The following is a 21,981-nucleotide window of genomic DNA, read 5'->3' on the forward strand; positions in this document are numbered from 1 at the left end:
ATAATAATAATAATTCATATAATTTATATAGCTTCTAAGTACTCAAGGTCGCTTTACATAAGGTAAAACTAAAACTAAAACATAGAAATAAAACAAAACAGGGACAGAGGTGGGGCAGGGGGAGAGGTCATGTGTTGTATGCTTTTTGGAACAGGTAGGTCTTGAGGTGGCTTTTAAATGATTGAAGTGAGTCAGAGTTGCGGATGTGTGGAGGGAGAGAGTTCCAGAGAGTGGGGGCAGCGATGGCAAAGGCTCTGTCCCCCAAGGTGCGGTGCTTGGACTTGGTGATAGGGAACAGGAGGTTGGCATCTGATGATCTGAGGCGGCGGGATGGGGAGAGGCTTTTGAGGAGGTCGGTCAGGTAAGAGGGGGCAACGTTATTGAGGCCTTTGTAGGTGATGAGCAGGATCTTGAAGTGGATTCGGTGCTGAATGGGGAGCCAGGTCTGCTGAGGGAATTTAACCAACACTCTATATAGTCAAAAGGTAAGGCCTTAGGGACTAAAATCCTCAGTATAAGTGAATGATGCAATGCTCGTGATATACTCTAGGGGGCAGCAGCGGCCTGCAGCTTCCCCTGATTGTGTTGTTATGTATTTAACCGGAAGTAGAAGAAGAAGCAGGAGAGGCTTTCTTCCGCTGGCTAGCTGCTGCTGGAAAGTAGCGACAACATTTTCAGGTAATGTAAATTGAGTAGTTTTTGTTTTGGCGTAGCACTCTGATTGCATATCAATATATTAGATAATTAAAAAGCATTACACCAGTTCCTCGTGTGTTTTTACGTTTTGAATAAACCGAGAGGGAGAAGTTGTCTTTGTTTTGATTTGTGTTGTCGACAGTCAGGCTTCAATGTTGTGTTTTTCAACATAGGCCCGAGCTGTTTTCATGTTGGATTTCCGGTGCTGTGTTGCTGTCACACCGAACCCTGACTTACCAGAACCGTTATATCATTATTTAATAATCACTGACACTCCTTTGAATATATCATGAGTTTAAAAATCCAATATATCTCATCCTGTCATGTAACGCTCCATCCCTTCTGTACTCGTCTAGGATTGAATCATAATGAGTTATGCAGAGAAGCCGGAGGACATAACAAGGGAAGAGTGGATGGATAAACTCAACAATGTCCACATACAGAGAGCAGATATGAACAGGCTCATTATGAACTACCTTGTGACAGGTGAACTTCTTTTTCATTGTTACACAAACGTAGCTTTCTGTCTGTCATGATGCAAGATTTAAACGAGGTGTCTGTCCGACAGAGGGCTTCAAGGAGGCAGCGGAGAAGTTCAGGATGGAGTCTGGCATCGAGCCTAGTGTGGACTTGGACTCCCTGGACGAAAGAATCAAGATCAGAGAGATGATCTTAAAGGGACAGATCCAGGATGCCATCGCACTGATCAACAGTCTGCACCCAGAACTGCTGGATACAAACCGTTACCTCTACTTCCACTTACAGGTAAATTACACACTATTAAGACTGAATATAAGAACACCTAACTATTAGTGGTCAGCACTGTGGTAACACAATGATTTCTATGTGCTGTTCTTAATATTTTGCACTATGTTTTCAAATTGTCCCTCATTTTGCTTTGAGTTTTGGTATTATAATTTTCCTGTATGTCCTTCAACTTTTGTTACATTAATGTCCTCATGCATTCCTCAACTTTTTGCATCTTGCAGCAGCAGCATCTGATTGAGCTGATCCGTTTGAGGGAGACCGAAGCGGCCCTCGAGTTCGCTCAGTCTCAGTTAGCAGAGCAGGGAGAGGAGAGCCGGGAATGTCTGACCGAGATGGAGAGGACACTGGCCCTGCTGGCATTCGACAACCCAGAAGAGTCACCTTTTGGAGATCTGCTCAATATGATGCAGAGACAGAAGGTAGGGTCAAAGCAAATTAGTAAAGCATACCCTGACCTTTGCATCACTTTTTCAAAATTATTTACAAATAGAGTGCCTGAAATTGATCTGCTTAAACAGCAAGAACTGGATTTAAAGACCATACAGCAAACTGATACTAGTTGTGCTGTTCTCTGTGATATGAGGGCACAACTAGGGGTGGGAATTGATAAGATTTTATCAATGTCAATGCCATTGTCGATTCTGCTTATCAATCCAGTTCCTTATCAATTCTCCTAACGATTCCTGAGTATTTTTTTTTGTGAGGGGGAAAAAAGTAGTCAGGGTTCCCACGCGTCCTGGAAAACCTGGAAAACAGTTGACCAGTTTTCCAGTACTGGAAAACACCTGGAAAATGGGAGAAAAAATAAAATGTCCTGGAAAATCACATATAGTCCTGGAAAATGATTCCAACATGGCTGCGTGTGACCTGACCCTATTAACAAAACACATCCCCATTCATTGAAAGTTGAGTGCACGCTGCGCTGGAAAAGACAGTGACACTGCGCAACTTTTTTCACATCTTTTCTCCTTCACTTCATAATCATGCATTCACAGAAAACGGGGGTATATTGTTTATGTTTTATGGTACATTAACCTTGTAGAATGCTCTTTTGATTCAAAGAGTCTTATATTTAAGTTATAGTGTGACCAGTGGAGTCGGTCAGAGAGCTTGGGGGTCTGTGCCTCACAACTGTCTCTGCAGGCTGAGACCTCAATTACCGTACTCTAGCTCAGTTGTTCTGAAAGTGGGGGAACTGTGATATTTTCAGTTTGAGTTGAGTTGAGAAACATTTGTGGCCATTTTTGTCATTCAGTTCTATTTAGGTCATTAATGCACTGATCCTCTGATCATTATTCTTATTTAATTATTTCAGTAAGGCAGCTTCCTGATTCCTTTGCAGGCTCTTTTGTTTTTTTCTTAGCTCATTTTAAATTTTTTGAGAAAAGAGAAAGCTGAGATGTTGCCCATCATTGTTACTTGGTTGCACTAATAAAGTGAAGTGCTGTACATCTGTGGTTGCATCTATTATCAATTTGCCATAATTTTTTAAGTATGTAAGAGATGATTTCATTGATAGCCATAGACTACATGTCTTTCAATGTAGACTTCCACTGAGAGGAACATATTAGACTATTTAGGAACTAAATTAGGAACTAAATGTAGACTGTCATACCAGCTTGATCATCAATGAAAATGTCTGGAAATGTCCTGGAAAATGATCTCTGGTAGTTCTACACAGTCTTCTGAACCAAAAGGAACCATTTTATTTTTTTCAAAATTATGTCTGCACAAGACTGAACATGAATATATTCAACTTGAACATGCTGAACAATAGGTTGGCTCATTCTCGGCTGTGTGAGTCCAGTCGTGGCCCCTCGAGCCTGGAGGAAAATACTTTGAATTTGGAGAGGAAAAACGCCTTTTCTCTCCATGTTTCTTCGTGGTTGAAGGAGTTCTGCATTACGTACCGCGTTGCATTACGCTGTACGTGATGCAACGTACCGCGACGTGACGTAGTGCTGGGAAATGAATCTTTAAGAAGAATAGATAACATTTGAGGTGTACATTTCTGATGGAATTGATCAATTGGAACAGGCTCTAAGTCGGATCTGGTTTTCGATTCCCACCCCTAAGCACAACGTAGTGTTCGTTGTGTTGATTTTTCTGAAGAATTAATAGATAGGGCAGCTGAGAAGAGACAGGAAATGTACGTAGAGAGAGGGGGAAGACTGCAAATGGTCCTGGCCAGGAGTTAAATCAGTGACACTTACAAAATGGGCTACAGCTTCCAGACATGGGGTTCTCTAAAACCACTTGGCCAACAGCGCCTTTTTAACAGTTTTTACAGTTTAATAAACTACACTTTTCTTAACATGTAAGTGTTTGTGTACATGGAGCTCTGTGATTATCTATTAACTACATTTTAGTATCAAAAGCAAATAAATCATTAACTTGTCTTTGTGTTTGTCATACAGGTGTGGAGTGAAGTCAATCAGTGTGTGCTAGACTATGAAAACAGAGAGTCGACACCCAAGCTGGCCAAGCTCCTGAAGCTGTTGCTGTGGGCTCAAAATGAACTCGACCAAAAGAAAGTGAAGTACCCCAAAATGACAGACCTCAGCAAGGGAACCATTGAAGACCCCAAATAAGGACCCGCAGTGCAAACATACCACAGCATTACAAAATGGACACATTTCCTTTATCTATTTATACCCCCACAAACTGACTCACCGAGAGCTCAACCTTTTCTTTTTGTAAGGGTTGCTTTTTGATACTTTAATAACGTAGAATGTGAAGACTGGATTGATGGCATTTTGAAATGACTTCTCATGCTAACATAACATGCAGACCATAATTTTACTTGGTATTATTATTTACATACTTATTTATGTAAACTTGGTTCACTAGTTTTTCTGTCTGTTGGCAGGGAAAGTTGCTTGCATAAGAGGACGTGAATAAAGCCTAAATTAGGCTGTCACATTTGGTGTGTGACCACTATGAACAGGCATACTTTGATGTTTCAGGAGAATTGGTGTGCACTGCCACAAGTAAACAGACTTTTGCGTACAAAAAGCATAAATATTTCAGCTTGTAGTCCATTAGTTAGTGCTTTATGTGACGGCAATAGCAGAAGCAAGATACTTGGGATGTTTTAAACTACTGTGACACTGAAAGTTAAATTCAGCTTTAGATTCATAATGCGTTATTGCTTGAGACATTACAAATATATGCTGATATAAATGCAAACAACGATTTAAAAAAAAGTTGAGCTATACATTACAGTAAGTAGTTGAACAAAGCGAGATTCCTGGAATGACTTCAAACATTGTGGTGTACTGTGACTGCAAGCGTAAAGGCAGCCTCAGATTCATACTGTTATATCACTGATTATAAAAGATGTGAATGAGAACATTACGTCTATGTCAGCATACATGGAGATACTTTTACAGATGGATTATTTACATGTATGGAATAAGTAGCTCTTTTTGCAAATTTGATGTGCTTTTTTTGCTGGGATATTATTTTGCAATAAAAGTGAATTTTTAAACAGCACAAGTCAGGACTGAAAAGCTTGTTTTTTTTGTTGTTGTGGAAATTCAGTATCTATTCATGCGCAATGCCTTTATGCCATTTTGAAGTTAACTTGACATGAAATGTTTAAATTGAACCCCTTTATCTTTTTATTACGGGCTAAACAGTTATCTTAAAGCCATAGTTATTGGGTCAGGGTTACACTATTTAACTAAAGAAAGCTTCACTAGCACTAGGTTACATATAGTGTTAAATCAATCAGCCATTACTATGACCACTGACAGGTGAAGCAAATAACATTATGTCTTTATGGAACTTGTCAGTGGGTTGGATATGTTAGGCAGCAAGAGAACATTTGTCCTTAAAGTGAATGTGTTGGAAGTGGGGGGAAAGGAGCAATGGTAGGGATGTGAGCATTTTGAAAATGACCAAATTGTGATGGTTAGACTGGGTCAGTTTCTCCACAAATGCAGTTCTTGAGGGGTGCAACACAATATCAGGCAAATGATAAAATGTGGTGTTCAACCCCCAAACCTAACCCTAATCCATCACAAAAAAAAGGCTAGTATGTTATTGCATGGAGAATCAATGAGGAAGTATTTAGATTCTTACAAAGGACTACCAGAAAATGTTTTCAAGTATCAAAGTGACCTGCTTACTGTGTACAAAAATGTCCCCTGTGAGTGTTAAACTATTACATATATAAATGTAATTGCTGTAATGTGTTACAGATATTTCACTTTGGTAGCTAGCAACAGTGGTGCTGATTTGCACTTTCTCATACATGGATGATTTAGTAGTAGAATAAAGTAGTTGGAAAGGAAGTACACAAGAGAGAATACGGAAAAATCATCATAGAACACTGCAACGCAATTTCAAGTCTCCTACACAATGTCACTGGAATAAAAGTGTTAGAAGAGCTGTGGCAAAATCTTGTTAGTATCAAAGTAAATGCTCTGATAGTGAAGGAAACTGTCTCATGAGAGTGTCACACTGGTTTTATTATTGTACTAAAGTATAATTATTTACTTATATACTAGTTCCAATTTACGGTGGCCCTGAAGGACAAAACACAAACAAAGGAAAACACTTTTTACATTTTATAAAACAAAATTACATTAGCAAAACACTTTTACAAAGGCACACTTTTACCATTTCTGAAACAAATTAAAATTTCATTTTTAAGGAAAGGGAATGTACCTGTGTTTGAGGGAGGGGTCATTTAGTTTGTTTTGATGGAGAGAAACCAAACGGAGATGGACATGGTTTACATATTAGGACATCCTTGGGTTTCAGAGAGAGGTGTCAGACCTCAGATGAAAAAGCACCATGTCTCCGGAAAACCTTCATCATGTGTCAGAATCCAGGTGAATGTTAATTTGTTTCAGAAATGGTAAAAGTGTTCCGTCGTTTGTAAAATTGTCTCCAACTTTGTAAAAGTGTTTCATCTTTTGTAAATGTGTTTCCTTAAATGTAAATTTGTTTTTGCCTTGTAAAAGGGTTTTGCTAATGTAATTTTGTTTTAGAAAATGTAAAAATGTTTTCCAAAATGTAAATTTGTCTCCAACTTTGTAAAAGTATTCATCTTTTGTAAATGTGTTTTGTCCTTCAGGGCCCCCGAACCAATTAGCCAAAGTTATTGCAATTGTTGGTAAAGAGAGCTACCGTATCTCCTGTCATTATAGTGCATCCAATTTTCAATTCAATTTCAATTCAAATTTGCTTTATTGGCATGAACAACGAGATATTATTGCCAAAGCACATAAATTCATACAGTACATTATATATATTCACAAAACACTACACTCACCATATATACATTAATCACACAACATATTCATTACATATTATATTCATCACATGCATATCAACCATATATTACATATTTTATATGAATTAATGAACAATGGTGTCACCTATACAGCATATACTCATCCGATGCAGCGCACTCACAAAACCTCCACCCAAAATCAAACACCATGGGATGGTGCGTCCCTCAGGCTGTGACAGGCAGACACATATTTAGCATCCAATAGCATCCTATAACATGAAATGTATCCTGTTTTTGTATAGAAGATCTAAGTCTTCAAAGAACCATTTATTAATACTGTCAAATAAATGTAGCGGAATCAACCAATCAATCAAGCTTTATTTATATAGCACCTTTCATACAAATCAAATGCAACCCAAAGTGCTTTACAGTGAAGCAGAAATGAAACAATGGCAAGACATATAAGGGGGAAAATAATAATAATAATAATACAAATAATAATAATAATAATAATTAAAAATAATAAGAATAACATCAAATAAACTAAAATAGAGACTAATGCACAACAAACATAAAATATGTGTAATTAAAATAAGTTAAAGCATCAAAATTAAGAAATATCACTGTCCAAGATGTATAAGTTCAATTAAATACTTTAACAACCATATTCAAACACTACAAAGTACCGCTTGTAGTGTAACATTTACAGTGGTGTGTAAAAATTGTGGTGTCACTTTAACTTGAGTAAAGGATGTGAGTGCACTTTCCACCATCACGCTGAGAGCATCTAAAAGTTGTGCAGACTGCAGAGTCTTATGTAACGACGTCTGTAAACTCAAATAACCAGAGGGGCAGATAGACTAACAACCTTATAGGCTCTGACTGCGCATATCTGTTCAACACAGCAGGTTCTGCTCAGCACGGCCGGGCTCCATCATCACTTCTGGGGACAGGTCAGGAGGAGACGACGTCCTGATGCTCCGTGGATACATTTTCCAATAATGCACCGTCATGATGGGAGAGGGGCCGGAGCTGAAGAAGGCGTCTCCCCGATGTTTTGTGAATGATATTCACGTTATGGATAAATCAGCAGACTAGACAAGTGAAGCTGGGTTAAATCACTTCCTGATTAACCCTACCGATCAGAAGAAGAACTGCGCGGCTGGCCAGCTGGAGGAGGAGGCTGGGAGAGAAAAACTGACACGTGGATTACTCCTCCTCGGGCATCAGGAAAAACAGGACTCCCTCCTCCAGCCTAGCATTGTGGCCACATCAGCCCTGTCCCCGTGATTTCCGTCTCACAGGTTATGGAATTCATTAGAGAAAACCCGGAACGCGACCGCGCGTTTACTTTCTACTAAGAAGGTTTGTTTTTTCCCCTGATCGTTCACTTTTTCTGACTGATCGACCGGAAAGAGACGAAGGAGGCTGCTGTTTCCTCGCGTTGAATGGCAGTAATTCAAAAATATGGCAAGAACTATAGTCCAGATTTGGTCTGTCACCAGGAAAACCACTTGCCTGACAAAATCGGAGCCCATGGATATCATAAGAAGTGGCCTGAACTCAACTCCACCTGGTCAAGGTAACATTTAGTTTATCCATTACAGAGACTGGTCTTAAATATTTTTTTATTGTTTACTCATATCAAATCAACTCAAATAGCTAATACATCTTCCAGGAGGCTTCCCATGACAACTAGGAAATGTTTCTGAGTTAGATCAGTTGTATTACTTTGTAGAGGCTTGTCTTTTATTAGGAAACATCTGATGTTCATGTCAGCTAAGTGCCTCTGTATGTGGTGGTGCAATGACACGTATCATCTGTGGCCTTACATGGGTCATGCCACAGACGTCAAACAGTTGGTGCAAAAGGAAGTAGTAGATAATATTATTTCTTTACTTTTACTTTTTGAAACCTTTTGTTTATAGTAGTTTTTTTTTTACTTCTGAGAATAAAGTAAGTAAACCAAACCCAACTCTGATACATATCCAAACTGAAGCTAAGCATGTTTAATGTTCATAGAGTGCTACTATCAAAACATTATTATGCTCTTGGACTAATGTACTCCTTTGTCCTCCCAATGAAGCAGCATTTTGTCACACCTTAAGCTCAAAGTAATGTTCTTCAGAGATTCTCAAACCTAAGATTTAAACAAAACAGATTAGGGGTTCCCAAACTTTTCAGCCCACGTTACCATAAGGAACCATAACTATCCAGTTGTTCTTTTTAGTTTGCCAGTCTATTGCTGTGGTTCACACTGAAATATATCCTTATCTAGAGCAGGGGTAACCAAACTTTTCAGCCAGTTACCCCCAAAATATTGGTGCAAAAGACTTGCGACCCCCACTGTCCCTCAAAGTGATTTAATGTGGCTTCATTTAGCTTCAGAAAATGACTCTACCTATATGAGCATGTGGCTGTTTCCTGTGCCATTATTAATTAACCTACTGCTACTGATGCTTTTGATAATTCACTGTTCACTGACCATAAACTAAGAAGTCATCTGGCAAAAAGAAACACAGAAAACTCATTACATTTTCTATTTTTTAGGTTTTATTTCAAATTCAGCTACTATTTTTGTCAATATTTTTTAATATAATGGGTTAAATGTACTATTTTTAGATCATTAAAAAATATATATATTCTGGAAGACATCTCACGACCCCCAGGTGGTCCCAACCCCTGACATATTTGATCCTTACTTTGACAAGATATACCTTACATGAGTTGTACCTGAATGATTTTAGAATACAATCACTGAATTACATTGATGGAAAAACATGATGATCAAGATTAAGAAAAATATGCAAGGTATGGTTAAAGCATTCAATATAAGGGTAGTGACATAAGGTACAATACATTACCAATCCGTCAATCTGAGTGCATTTCAACTTAAAGCTCCTGTGAGGAGTTTTTAGCTGGTTAAGAAACAGAGATGTGTTGCCTTATAATGACCTTAACATCAAACCAGACCATCAGCATATCTTGTGCTATTTTTAGTACTTGGAAGTGCTGCTACAGGTATGATGTCAAACACTGTGAGTGACATTATGCTGTACAAAAACGTCATAAATTCTCAATAAGTGGTCAGTTTGTCAGTTTATAGCTAGCACAAGACGTTTTCACATGTACAGAACAAACTCAGCATATTTTGGGGACAAAATCAAGACAAATTGGCTCAAATCCATCCCAGGGTAACCGATAGTTAGCTTTAGCTTAACCTGACTGGTGCAGACCACGTGAAAGGCCTTCCCCAACAGGTAAAATGTTCATATGCTGAGTGAGAAGGCATTACTTTTTCAAACAACGTTTCTTCTTTGTTGCAATGTGTTTACTGTGAACGCTCATATTGCAATAATGATGACACTGTGATGTACTGTGCAGCCTCAGAGAGAAGCCTCTTAAGCCCGTGTTTAATGTTCCTGGAGTGCAACACAAAAGCAAGCAGCAGTTCCCTACCTTAGTTACATAAGACATCCCCTGTCAGGTGGCTTCAAGTCCAAAGTTTCTCCCTAAATGCTGCCTCCATTCAGCTTTACTCAACCCACTCTCCTTTCCCCCGTTACAGGCCAGTGGCGAGGGTATGGACGGTGGTGCTACTGCTTGGGACATGCCTCCTCTACTGTGCCCGTGTCGCCATGCCCATCTGTGCTGTCAGCATGGCAGAGCAGTTCAACTGGAGCAAGAGGGAGTCTGGGATGGTGCTGGGCAGCTTCTTCTGGGGCTACTGCTTCACCCAAGTGTTTGGAGGCTACGTGAGTGACAGGTGAGGGTGCTTTTGAGGTCAAACAGTTGTCATATTGCGAGGTGATATGTGGTGAAGAGTGTTTGATTCTTTCATGTTTACACTGTTGTCAGCTGTGATAGTGGAGCTGATATTTACCTGGCAGCTGTTTTAACTTCCTGCTTGTGGATTATCATTGACTTCATTGCAGGTGACACAGGCAGCCTTTTGTGTTTGCTAAGCCTTGACAGATTGTGCAGTGTAGAGAGCTTGGTGATTCCTCTGTTTTAGCATGTTGTTAACTTTTATTTGCTCACACTATAATAAAGTGATATTTGAAGAGTTCAGTTCAGCACTACATAAGCAACAAAAGCCTCTAGGTTGCATCTTACACAAACCCTTTGTTTTTTGTGTTCTCAGGGTGGGAGGGGAGAAAGTTCTCTTGCTGTCTGCAGCGGCCTGGGGGTCGATGACAGCCTTCACCCCGATCCTGGCCCACTTCTGCTCCCAGCCCATTCTCTCCATGACGCTGGCTCGCTTCCTCATGGGCCTGTTACAGGGTGAGAGTAATAGTTTTAGAAAGAGTGGGAATGGGATTACTTGCACCTTGAGTTTGCTTTAACAGATGCTGAACATCTTTTATGATTAAAATATAATTCGGTTTGTGCCCTGTCTTAGAAATTCTGATTTATCAAAGCTCTTTTATGAAAGGAGGGGACTAAAACGTATCTGACTTGGAAGAAAACACTGACTTGTTATCTACACTTTCAGATCCATGCAGGACATTTCAATCCTTAACACTTTCATCTATAGCTCACAGTTTCATCTATTTAAGTAGAAGTGCAGGATTAAAGATTTCTATTTAAAATACATTTTTGTTTGTATTTTATTTAAAGTGAAAAATATGACTATTCCTTTCCCTGAGAAACCAAATTGCATGCTTCATTTGTGACTTGAGAACAAACATGCTCTACATCGGCTGGGTAATAAAAGAGTGTCTGTCAATCAGTTTTGGCAGCATGCTGTTGTTACAAATCATCACTGCACACAGTCCCATACCTGAAATAGATGCACTTGTCAAAGCATTTGCTGTGTTATTTACATCCTTTAGACTATTTTTCCTCAACGTGTGAAGATGAGGTTGTATAAATCCTTCCTCCATTGTCCTGTTTGTTTTCTCTCTGACGCTCTCTCTCTCTCGCTCTCTCTTGTTTTGTGTCCTGGTTTTAGGAGTTCATTACCCCTCTCTGGCGAGTCTGTGCTCTCAGAAGGTGGTGGAGAGCGAAAGAGGCTTCCTCATGAGCACTGTGGGAAGTGGCTCCTATCTGGGGTGAGTCAAGTGTTGTGCAATGAAGGAGAGCATAGTGGGAAAGAGTGTTTCTCTGTTGGGAAGTGCAAAGAAGAGGAGGAGTTTAATTGAAAGTTTTCTCTTGTGCATCAACATTTACTCCTAAGTCATGTAATAATTAAAAAGTAATGACTTTATTATCTACCCAGGTTGTGCTGACAGATCTACTGTAGTAACCCAGCTGTGTATTTTCTTGTTTTCAAAGTTTTGCTCAGGCCCTGTATGTGTCATTTCTTTCCTATGTTGAAACATCTCATTAAATAGGTGTGTTTGTAATGTGTTCTGTCTTGCTGTGGCGGTGTTTTTCAGCACTCTGGTGATTGGAGGGGCCGGCTCCCTCATGTTGGATCTGTATGGGTGGCAGAGTGTGTTCTATGTGTCCGGTTTGCTCTCCGTCCTCTGGGCCTACTGTATGTGGAAATATCTGCTCAAAGGAGAAGGTATAGGGAGGCTTCTACAGCGTTGACAGTGTCTGCAGTGTCACTGTATGCTCTTATCTCACAGCTGCTTATTTGTATAATTAGAGTCTCTTGTTTGCCGACCTGACCTATGTCCGCCTGTGTTTGCAGGGCCTATCATCACGCTGGAGTCCCTGGGAAGTGGTGGGCCCCAGTCCAAACTGACCAAGAGACATTGGCTACGGCTCCTCAAACAACCTGCTGTGTGGTGAGTTAAAGAGAAAGGAAGTGCGTTAAGGAGAAAGGAAGTGCATATGCCTGTTTTGAGTATGTAGCCAAGCCTCTGTGTGTATTTATAGATTTTTTACTGTGTAGCTTCTCTGTGTAAGGAGAGTTGTTTGTTCTCATATTCAGAAGAATGTGCCCATTTATTCCTCGCAGGGAAAACATTTTCACTATGATCTTATGGCTTTAATACAGCATCATCTAAACTCTTCAACTCTAGTTTATAACATGTGTGTGTCATCCATAGAAATATAACGGTCAGAAACATCTGAAATCAAGAAGAATTATGAAAGGTAGCAATATCTAAACAGAGCTCAGTCTTTACAGACCATTACTTAATGAAGACATATTTTTGGAACACCTGGTTGCCTCAGCTGTTAGTCAGACATTGACCTATCTTAAATAGACATAAACATTAAATGGGGCCCCAGAGGTTCCAAGATGGACTGACATAATGTAATTATTTTTAGATAGACTAATGTCTAATTGATGAGATCAACCTTGAGAGTAACATATTTAAATTGTAGTTTGATGGCTGTGAGCTTAAAATACTTTCAGACTCTTCAAGCTGTCAAATATTTCTCTGCATTGAACAAGACGTGATTTAGAAAGGAGAACAATAGACGTCAAAAAAGAAGCACTGAAACAAGCTTTTGTCAAATGAGACGGCACTGATCAATCTCTGTTAGACTTACAGAAAGAATTAAAAAATATATATAATGCATTTTTTTTCTCTTCCTGACCAGTGCTGTGATCGTTACACACCTTTGCACAGCGAGCACCTTCTTCACTCTCCTGTCGTGGCTGCCGACCTTCTTTAAAGACACTTTCCCAGAAGCAAAGGTAACCAGGAAATCTGTTCATCACATATTTGGATTACAGCAAAAATAAAAACAGTAAAGCAGGTATGCAGGGGGTTTTAGGAAATGTCAGGTGCCCACAAGAATGTGTCAAAAATGTTGCCAGTCCACCAAGCAAGTGTGACGTTTTCTCCAGGACACATAAAAACATCACACTTGCTGGTGGAACTTGGGGATAAGTTAGATTGACAAAGTTGATAGGATCACCCTCTTGGGACCCTGAATCTCAGATTTCTTTATTTTTTTATCCTTTTTTAACCATTATTTTACCTGGAAAAATTCCATTGAGATACATAATCCCTTTTCTAACAGGGCCCCAGCAAAGACAGCATCAAAAAAAAGTTTAAAAGAAAGACAATTACAAGTAACACGATGATCCTTAATCCTGTTTTGAATTCCTCCAGACTACAAAAAATTGCCCGTCTTATGTGACCTTGTAAGCTCAGACCAGGATGAGAGAACTAAAACATTAAATGCACTTTTACCAAAGACAGAGTGAGTCTGTGGAATAATGAACAGAATTTGTCCTTAAGAACAAAGGTCACAGCCACTGACAATTTTAAGAGTCAGTAACAAACTAAATATAAAGGCAGTTGATGTAGTATGGCCTTATAAAGAGAGATATACCAATGCTCCAGTGCTCTGTTTCGCAAGGAAGACAAACTACTTTCTCATACAAGACACAGTGATGTGTGTAAAAACCTAGACAGGAGACAAATCACAATGCAGTTTGGTACAACAATTTCAGAGAGGATGAGGTGGCATGCATACAAAGACTATCACTGATGTTGACTACAAATAAAAAGGTTGTTTGGTTGAGTTTTTTCCTCGCAACAGTGTTTGTCTCAGAAGAAAACCAACTTCACCCTCAGTTTTTTTTTTGTTTGACTCTATATGGTAACTAAAAGACAGATTTTCTTCAAGCAGAAAACCCAGATATTTATATGTAGGGGGTTGGGACACATCATCTTTCACTGTCCTCTCAGACCTTGAAAAGTAGTTTTAGTCTTCATTGCATTTAAAATCAGTCTCAATTCACAAAGAAATATATTCAATTGTATTATCTGCATAAAAAAACAAAACTTTCCATCTGTAACACCTTAACATAAATTACTGATGTAAATTTACAGAAAATAGGACCCAGTATGGACCCTTGTGGAACACCGTTTTGTATATTCAACGAAACTAGAGGATAAACTTTGACACACTGCCTCCTACCACTAATTTTCAATCCAATAAAAAGTTATTGGTGAAAACCCAATGTTCGACACTGTGGACCGCTTGATTCGTCCACATGGTCCACAGAGGCCTCAGATAAGTTTTTAAAAAAGAGCAACACAGTGTTGTTTAGAGTCATTTATGATGCATTTGAGACCTATCTAAAATTAAATGGCAGTGAATCCAACAGTTGCTGACATACTTCACCAAATAACAAAAATCTTTCCTTCATTCTGCCTCATGGATAAAAAGTCACGGGATCACTAATTGTAAGTTCCGTCCTCTGCTAGCCATGAATATCTTAGTATTTCATTAAAGCCCATCCTTTAGATCAGGGGTTTCAAAAGTGTGGTTCATGAGATGTCTTCCAGAATTATTGTTTTTTTTTAAGTTATCTAAAAATAGTACATTTTACACATTAAAGTAAAAAATATAGACAAAAATTGTAGCTAAACCTTGAAAATAGAAAATGTCAGTGTCAGTAGCATCAGTAGCATTAGGTTCATTAATAACGGCACAGGAAACACAGCCACGTGCTCCTATAGGTAGGCTAATTTTACATGAAGCCACATTAAGTCACTTCGAGGAACAGTGGGGGTCGCGAGTCTTTGGCACCTATAATTTGGGGGTAACCGGCTGAAAAGTTCGGAAACCCCTGCTCTAGATATTTATATATTTCAGTGTGAACCACAGCGATAGACTGGCAAACAAAAAAAAACAACTGGATAGTTATGGTACCTTAAAAACTGCAGGAAACGCTCTTCTGGATGTCCCTTGGTGTCCATGGTTGAAGTCATTTATTGTGTTGTCCCTCCAGGGTTGGGTATTCAATGTCATTCCCTGGATGGTGGCCATCCCCTCATCCCTCTTCAGCGGCTGCCTATCTGACAACCTCATCAGCCAAGGTAGGGCATCTGAGGCTCAAATATCAGAATGATTTCACTGATCTGCCTGTCCTAAATTGTCTCTCAATCCTTCCCAGGTTATGATACAGCCTCAGTGAGGAAGTTGATGCAGGTAAGCTATTTGACAGTGTTTGTTTGTGCAGTATTCATTAATTGTCATTGTGGGTTTATCGCTTCATTCAAAGTGTATGATTGTTTCCTCTTTGCACTTGTACTAAATAATGTAAGATTTTTATGTTTTTTTCTGTGTGCATTTATTTTTGTATTAGTTTTTCTCCATGGGTGTGTCCAGTGTTTTTACCCTTCTTCTGTGTGGCAGCACCACCTTCCCTTGGGCTGTAGCATTTGTGTCAGCCACCATGGGCCTCACCACCTTCAGTCACAGGTACTGACACTTAGAATGTCCTTACACTTGTGTTTTAGATTTAAATATGGTTTCCCAGGGGTAATGGATGAAAACATTTTACCTGATGTTCATACCTGTGAGAACGCCAATGAGTGTCAGGCTTTTGACATTGGTGTAAAGCCCACCAACCAACAAGCCTTTTATTTGGCTTTGCTATTGTGCTTACCATGCTCTACTGAACCTCACTTACGAAGATTTTATAGAAACTCAGCTCACACTTTGACCAGCAGTTACAGAGTTTTCAGCTTTTCGTTCACTAAGTCATTTTTAATCTTTAATATTTGTTGCACTTTGAGGTCTTGAATTAACCACATGAAGAAAACTGCCAAATAATTACCACAGTATCCATAATATGTCCAAGAGAAGCCATGCCAGGTTAAGTGGTTAGTCAAAAAGCTTGATTAATATGTATTTTCATTGAAACAATATTAAACAATTATTTTTTTAAATCCGATTTTTGCAAACATTGCTCGAAAGGAAATAATTACTTAGCTCTCTGTAAACTATTACAAGTTTATACATTCTGATACACTATTTGGTACACTAATGCAATTTTTTTTCAGAAAAACAATGTATTTGATATCTACTCAAAATAGAACACAGTAGACGTGTTCAGGGTATTAAAGGTCATGATACTAAATTGAGTGATATGGTTTTTTTAGAGTCACTGGGCTTTCAACAGGATTTGTTGATAAAACTAAGGTATAATATCAGTACACTGATCCTTTTAAACTCTGAGTGTGTGTCTTTGACTTTAAGCCAAAATAAATACATACTTGCATTCTTAAGAATGGCAGGTGAACAAATGTGGGTGAGCCGCTACAGCGAGGAAACAAACAATGACAATACAATGTTTAAAGTGTGAGGAAGCGGCTTTGACATGTCACTTTGTTGTCATCTGTGAGTTGCTGACACAGTTGTCAGACCACATATCAATGTTATACAACATCATGTTGGTGTCTAATATTAGCAGTGTTATGCAGCCCTTTTTTATATTTCATAAGTTACCATATTAATAATGATTATAATAATAATAATAATAATACAATATATTTATATAGCACCTTTTTAAAACATGTTTACAAAGTGCTTTGCAGAGTGCAAGACATAGCGAGTGAAAACACTAAAGCACACGACAAAGGTAAGGAGAACTAAAATGAGTTAAGTAAAAACAATATTAAAAACCATGCAGATATTAAAAAGTCAGTGATGAGTTAAGAAATAAAAGCACATTTTAAAAAGTGTGTTTTTAAAAGAGATTTAAAAGAGGACAAGGATGTGGCTTGCCTGATCCCCTCCGGCAGGTCATTCCAGAGTGAAGGCCCTGACTGCAAAGGCCCGGTCGCCTCTGGTTTTTAACTTTAAGATAAGATAAGATATTACTTTATTGATCCCCCGGGGGGGGGGGGGGGGGGGGGAATTCAGTTGTTACAGCAACCCAGACATATTTGCCCTTGTGAGTTCCAAGAGGGACCTGCCGGAAGATCTCAGGCAGCAGTTGGGGACATACATTTTAAGGCATTCACTTAGGTACTCAGGGGCAAGTCCATTTATTGTTTTAAAAGTGAGAGTTAAAATATTAAGTCAATTAATTATTAATTAATTATAATTGGTTCTCCCAGATTTCACTGTAACAGTTTTATGTATCTGCAATCTGAGAAAGACACTATTTCAAGGTGAAACAATATGATTAAAGTTGATGGAAGCAGGCTGGGAAATGGAAAAAGAAACTCCAAAGTATATATCTTGTTCTTCTAAGTAAGCTTTACTGAGTCTGGTATTTGACAGGTTTTGTTTTGTTTACTCTGAGACAATTCCCTTTTTCTAAGGAGTCAATTTAGCACCCTCCAGAATGAAAGGGCTCATTGTGTGCATTTCTTTTACAGTGGTGTATCTGTAAATGTTCAAGATCTCGCCCCTTCCTGTGCTGGAGCTCTGTTTGGTAAGTTCAAACATATTTCTAGAATTTCTGAAAGAGCTTTATGAAATTTTCATTCATCACTTCAGTTCTATTCTCACTGAATATATTTGGAGCCAGAGTTGAAATTTTAATCAAGCTGTTAAATGTTAAATGGGTGTATCTTCTTTTCTTTTAACAGGTGTTATGAATACTTGTGGTGCTTTCTCAGGTGAGTTAAAAAAAGCCTGTGATGAATATATCACCAGCTGTGGTTACAATACTGTTTATTTTTTCACGTTAAACTTGTATAAAGTGAAATTATTCATCCTCTTCTTTAAATCAAAACTTTGAGCTGATGTGTCTCCTTCCATCATGCCGACTCCCATGTGCCATGCATATTTCATCAAGGGAGCGTAGTCAGATGAATAAAACGGGACAAAGGATGACAGTTAGTGGTCCTGTGAGGACTGTGAAATGGACTGTGACATTTTCTCTGCAGAAAACTCAACAATCGCATATGAAATGCTGTGTGTTGATGTGCTTGATGACTATATGTGTTTCTATGTAGGGGTCCTGATGGTGTATTTCTCTGGGTATCTCATCGAGGCCACAGGCTCATGGGCAACTGTGTTCGCCCTCATCACCACAGTGAACCTGCTGGGCCTCTGCACCTTTCTGGCATTCGCTGAGGCTCGGCGGGTGGATATTGACTCCAGTAAGGTGCGCCACCACAACATCCACATCTAAACCATCTGTCATCAGAAGAACTCGGTAGTATTCCCAAGGAAGATAAAACCTCGGGCAAGGAGCTGCCCGAAAAACATTGGGAAACAAGCTCATGGATGAGGTGGCACACATATAAATCCTGGGTGTAACATCTGGAAAACTTAAATTGGCTCTGTGTCAGGATGAGGAATTACTGCAACAGTCTTTGAAAAGCACAAAGCAGAGCCTACACATAGTTACTGAAAAACCCTCCAAAGCTAGAGTGTTGAATCCTAGAAAAACACAGCTGCGTCAGAGGATGCTCTGGCAGCTCAGCGTGAAACAGGAAAGGTAACAGGAGAGAAGAAATGTCACACTACCTCCAGGTCCCAGCTTCTGAAGTGCATGCTGTGGCTTGGATACTGTTTACCTTTGTCTTATGCTCCAGAATGAGTCACTGAGAGTGAGAAAAGTCATGGAAAATTGTAATCCAGCGCGTGTGTGTGTATGTGCGCGTGTGTGTCTGTCGGAGGAGCTGTGCGAGTGATTGATGTGTTAGTCTGACAGCTGTGACACACCAAGGTGGTGTGTTCTCACCCTGCAGGGATTGATGGGGGGGGGGGGGGGGGGGGGGGGGTAGCGTGGCCACACTTTGGTGATGCAGGGAGAGTCCAGCCTCTGTTATCTGAAGCCTTTTATTAGTACGCCCCACTCAGCCATCACTGAGAGGACTGTGTGAGTGACAGCTCATTACACAGCCGCTAATTACTTTGCAGAGCACTAATGTCCTGTACCATTTACATCCTATAGTCCCTGTCACCATGGTTACAAGCTTATCTTATCATAAGAGTTTGGAGGAGGTGATGGGGGTCATGGGAATGGTGTAGTGGGGGCACGGCTTTTACTGAGTGTGTTCAACCTGTTTGTTGCTGTGAAAGATGTGTTCCATGTAAGTATACCAAAGGTTGCTCATTATTTCTTCTTTCTCTTTATGTGATGGCATGTACTATAAAATACCTCACTTAATTATTTTGAGTATATATTTCAGTTTTTCAGAAAAGGAATATATCGTTAGACAGAAAAAATATATTAGATAAGATGATAAAAAATCACAGTAAATTATGAAATTATGATCTAGAATAAGTAATCCTTAATCATGTGTTCTTCCTTTCTGTCCACTTGTCCAAGGAGACACATTTTAGGGGAAATAATTTCTCAATCTATTATCTTCCAACTATTTTGTGTTTTTAATATCCACTCTTTGTTATCGCACTTGACATCCTTGTTACGTTTATGCTAGACAGGAAGCGATGTCAGTAAAGGCTGTAAAGGACTTTCACTTGTAGGTGTACAGTCAGTTATTTTGTGTGTCTCAAATCCATACATGAGACTCTCCCTGACCTGATGAATGTTGCATAACAGGTCAGAGGATATAAAATGATGTCATGGGTTCATGAGGTGAAGAACTGGAGAACATGTTAAGATGTGACAGCAAAGTGTGTAGCCACATAAAGCTAGCTGCTTAGCTCCAGCTGAATGTTCATGTGACTGTAGGTAGAATTTAGAGCTCTGGTGTTCACAGCACAATTCAACACATCGGTGATTTCATTTACACTCTAGAAGCTTACTTGACACGTGAACTTAAAAACTATGCATTTATTATTTTGTGCCTAAGAGTAGAAATTCAAGCAATAGGAGAATCGGTGTGGTATGTGGACTTGTTTATCATTGTACATCACATTTTGCCTTTTTCTTAGGAGTTTTGTTTTGTTCAGTTGGACTAGTGTGTTTTCATTCACATGCGACAAATGCTCTGAAAAAATATCCTCTGGTTGTATATTTGTCTGCATAGATTTGATTTCTGAAATGTCAGTTAATATATTGCTATTTTCATAGTTATGGTCAATGATAACCAAATGTAGGCATACAATTATTAGGTGACTTTGAATCTTTAGACCCTGAGAGAAGAGGTACATTTCTACACCATGAGATTATTTATTTTCACATAGATCTACTGACTATATAGAATCTCTGATTTGTGTTATTTAAAATGACATGTATGCCAAATGTTAATTTGATTCTGTATTTATTTTTGTTTTGTAGTGATGAAACACAAATTATATGCCTTGATATTTCATACAGATAGTTCATCTATTTGAGACAGTGCTACTTAATACTCAACGTTCTTTTTGTCCAACCAACGCTACACATTCCTCTTCAGTTTACACACTTTTGCAGATGTGCATTATTTATGACTGCCTTCATCTTTTTGCCCATCCTCGTTACTGTATTAACATGCTGCAAGAATTAGGACAGTTACATCTGAGTTATGGACACCAAAATATGTCTCCTGAAAGGTTTCTGATGGATCATTTTGGTAACATGAAAGACATGTTTGCTGAAAACAAGTATATTAATGCAAAAAAAAAAAATGCAGTATTCTAATGCTTTTAAGATATGTTATATTTAAAAGCCTATATTATCTTTGAATAAAAATATATTTTGTCAACTTTTGTGTTTGGTCTCAGTACCCTGCAGTACAGTATGTGCATGTATTTTCTCTGCAGGGCCACAGAGGGGCAGCAATGTATCATCGATGAAGAGAGCATTGTAGCAGTAAACCTTCAGAATATTCCTGAAATATAGAAGTCCTCAGAAGTTTGTATTGATGTATATTTAAAGTTTCAGCATATTATTAACTCTGATTTTATATAAATACATATCTATATATAGACTATCAACAAACGCCCTTAGCACCAGATGCAGCTGGATAATGAAGGCTTTGCCACTATGACAGTGTAAACTTGCAGTCTCCACATCCCAAATCTTACAGACATCTCAGCTGCTGTTCAGATCCTAGTGCAGGTCTGTCCCGTTCACACCAGCGGCTCACTACAGGCCCGGATCCTGAGTCCAGACTAGTGCGACGTATGTGGTGGCACCATATGGCAGGATGCTGTATGCCATGTTGGCTAGCTGGCACTGCCCACGTGTGAACGGCCAGACGGTAGTCAACCCAACCCACTCCTTCTTTCTCCTGGGACTGTGCGGCTCGGGTTTCCATGGAGATGGGCGGCTTGTGGCTGCTGTTGTGTCATATAAAGAAGTAGATGGGGAGGGGGGGGGGGGTCACAAGTGAGTGAAAGTAACAAGTCAGATAAAAGTCAGAGGAGAGTTGGCAGTCCATTTGGTTTTTGAAGTGGTGTTCATACAGAAAAAAACAGACATGGTGTTATAGAGGTGGTCGGTCACTTATTGGAGTGCAGAAAATGATGTTGTAAAAGCAGACATAATCATGATGAGTGGCCCACTATTTAATTAGCAGAGATGAAACAGTCTAAGGGGGGAGAGCAGAGGAGAGGAGAAAGGAATAAACCCTCCCCCAACTTGTCGGCTGGTTAGAGTAACCCAGTAAAGGCAGGGCCCCATCAGAGAGCCACAGATACATGTAAATGAAATAGCCCCATTAATTAGTAATTAACATCAAGTTAATGACATTTCACTGTGTCGCCATCTCATCCTA

General features: G+C 39.2%; 2 protein-coding genes across 3 annotated transcripts; both read left to right on the forward strand.

Annotated features, from left to right (window-relative positions):
* Positions 1-566: 566 nt before the first annotated feature.
* LOC117822047 (glucose-induced degradation protein 8-B homolog) lies at positions 567-4,962 on the forward strand. The gene is made up of 5 exons (XM_034696656.1): positions 567-678; positions 1,053-1,182; positions 1,265-1,461; positions 1,686-1,883; positions 3,882-4,962. Exons 2-5 carry the CDS (start codon positions 1,065-1,067, stop codon positions 4,053-4,055), a joined length of 687 nt encoding a protein of 228 aa, XP_034552547.1. The 5' UTR covers positions 567-678; positions 1,053-1,064; the 3' UTR covers positions 4,056-4,962.
* A 2,550-nt stretch (positions 4,963-7,512) lies between these two features.
* slc17a9b (solute carrier family 17 member 9b) lies at positions 7,513-20,499 on the forward strand. 2 transcript variants are annotated; one of them, XM_034695500.1, is made up of 13 exons: positions 7,513-8,291; positions 10,278-10,475; positions 10,854-10,993; positions 11,664-11,763; positions 12,091-12,221; positions 12,351-12,447; positions 13,211-13,307; positions 15,360-15,447; positions 15,525-15,559; positions 15,767-15,832; positions 17,740-17,795; positions 17,953-17,982; positions 18,322-19,067. In XM_034695500.1, the coding sequence occupies exons 1-13, from the start codon at positions 8,158-8,160 to the stop codon at positions 18,440-18,442; spliced, it is 1,293 nt and encodes a 430-aa protein (XP_034551391.1). In that variant the 5' UTR covers positions 7,513-8,157; the 3' UTR covers positions 18,443-19,067. The 2 variants fall into 2 exon arrangements, with proteins under 2 accessions (XP_034551391.1, XP_034551390.1); XM_034695499.1 differs by having other exon boundaries at positions 7,532-8,291; positions 15,717-15,832; positions 18,322-20,499.
* Positions 20,500-21,981: the final 1,482 nt, after the last annotated feature.

The sequence above is a fragment of the Notolabrus celidotus genome, chromosome 11, assembly GCF_009762535.1.
Source record: "Notolabrus celidotus isolate fNotCel1 chromosome 11, fNotCel1.pri, whole genome shotgun sequence".
In the NCBI taxonomy this organism is placed as follows: Eukaryota; Metazoa; Chordata; class Actinopteri; order Labriformes; family Labridae; genus Notolabrus; species Notolabrus celidotus.

Coding starts and splice junctions, on each gene's coding strand:
- LOC117822047 (XM_034696656.1), top strand. CDS start 1,065: ATGAGTTATGCAGAGAAGCCGGAGGACATAACAAGGGAAGAGTGGATG. Junction 1,183..1,264: donor TATGAACTACCTTGTGACAG/GTGAACTTCTTT, acceptor TCTGTCCGACAG/AGGGCTTCAAGGAGGCAGCG. Junction 1,884..3,881: donor ATATGATGCAGAGACAGAAG/GTAGGGTCAAAG, acceptor TTTGTCATACAG/GTGTGGAGTGAAGTCAATCA.
- slc17a9b (XM_034695499.1), top strand. CDS start 8,158: ATGGCAGTAATTCAAAAATATGGCAAGAACTATAGTCCAGATTTGGTC. Junction 8,292..10,277: donor CTCAACTCCACCTGGTCAAG/GTAACATTTAGT, acceptor CCCCCGTTACAG/GCCAGTGGCGAGGGTATGGA. Junction 17,983..18,321: donor TACTTGTGGTGCTTTCTCAG/GTGAGTTAAAAA, acceptor GTTTCTATGTAG/GGGTCCTGATGGTGTATTTC.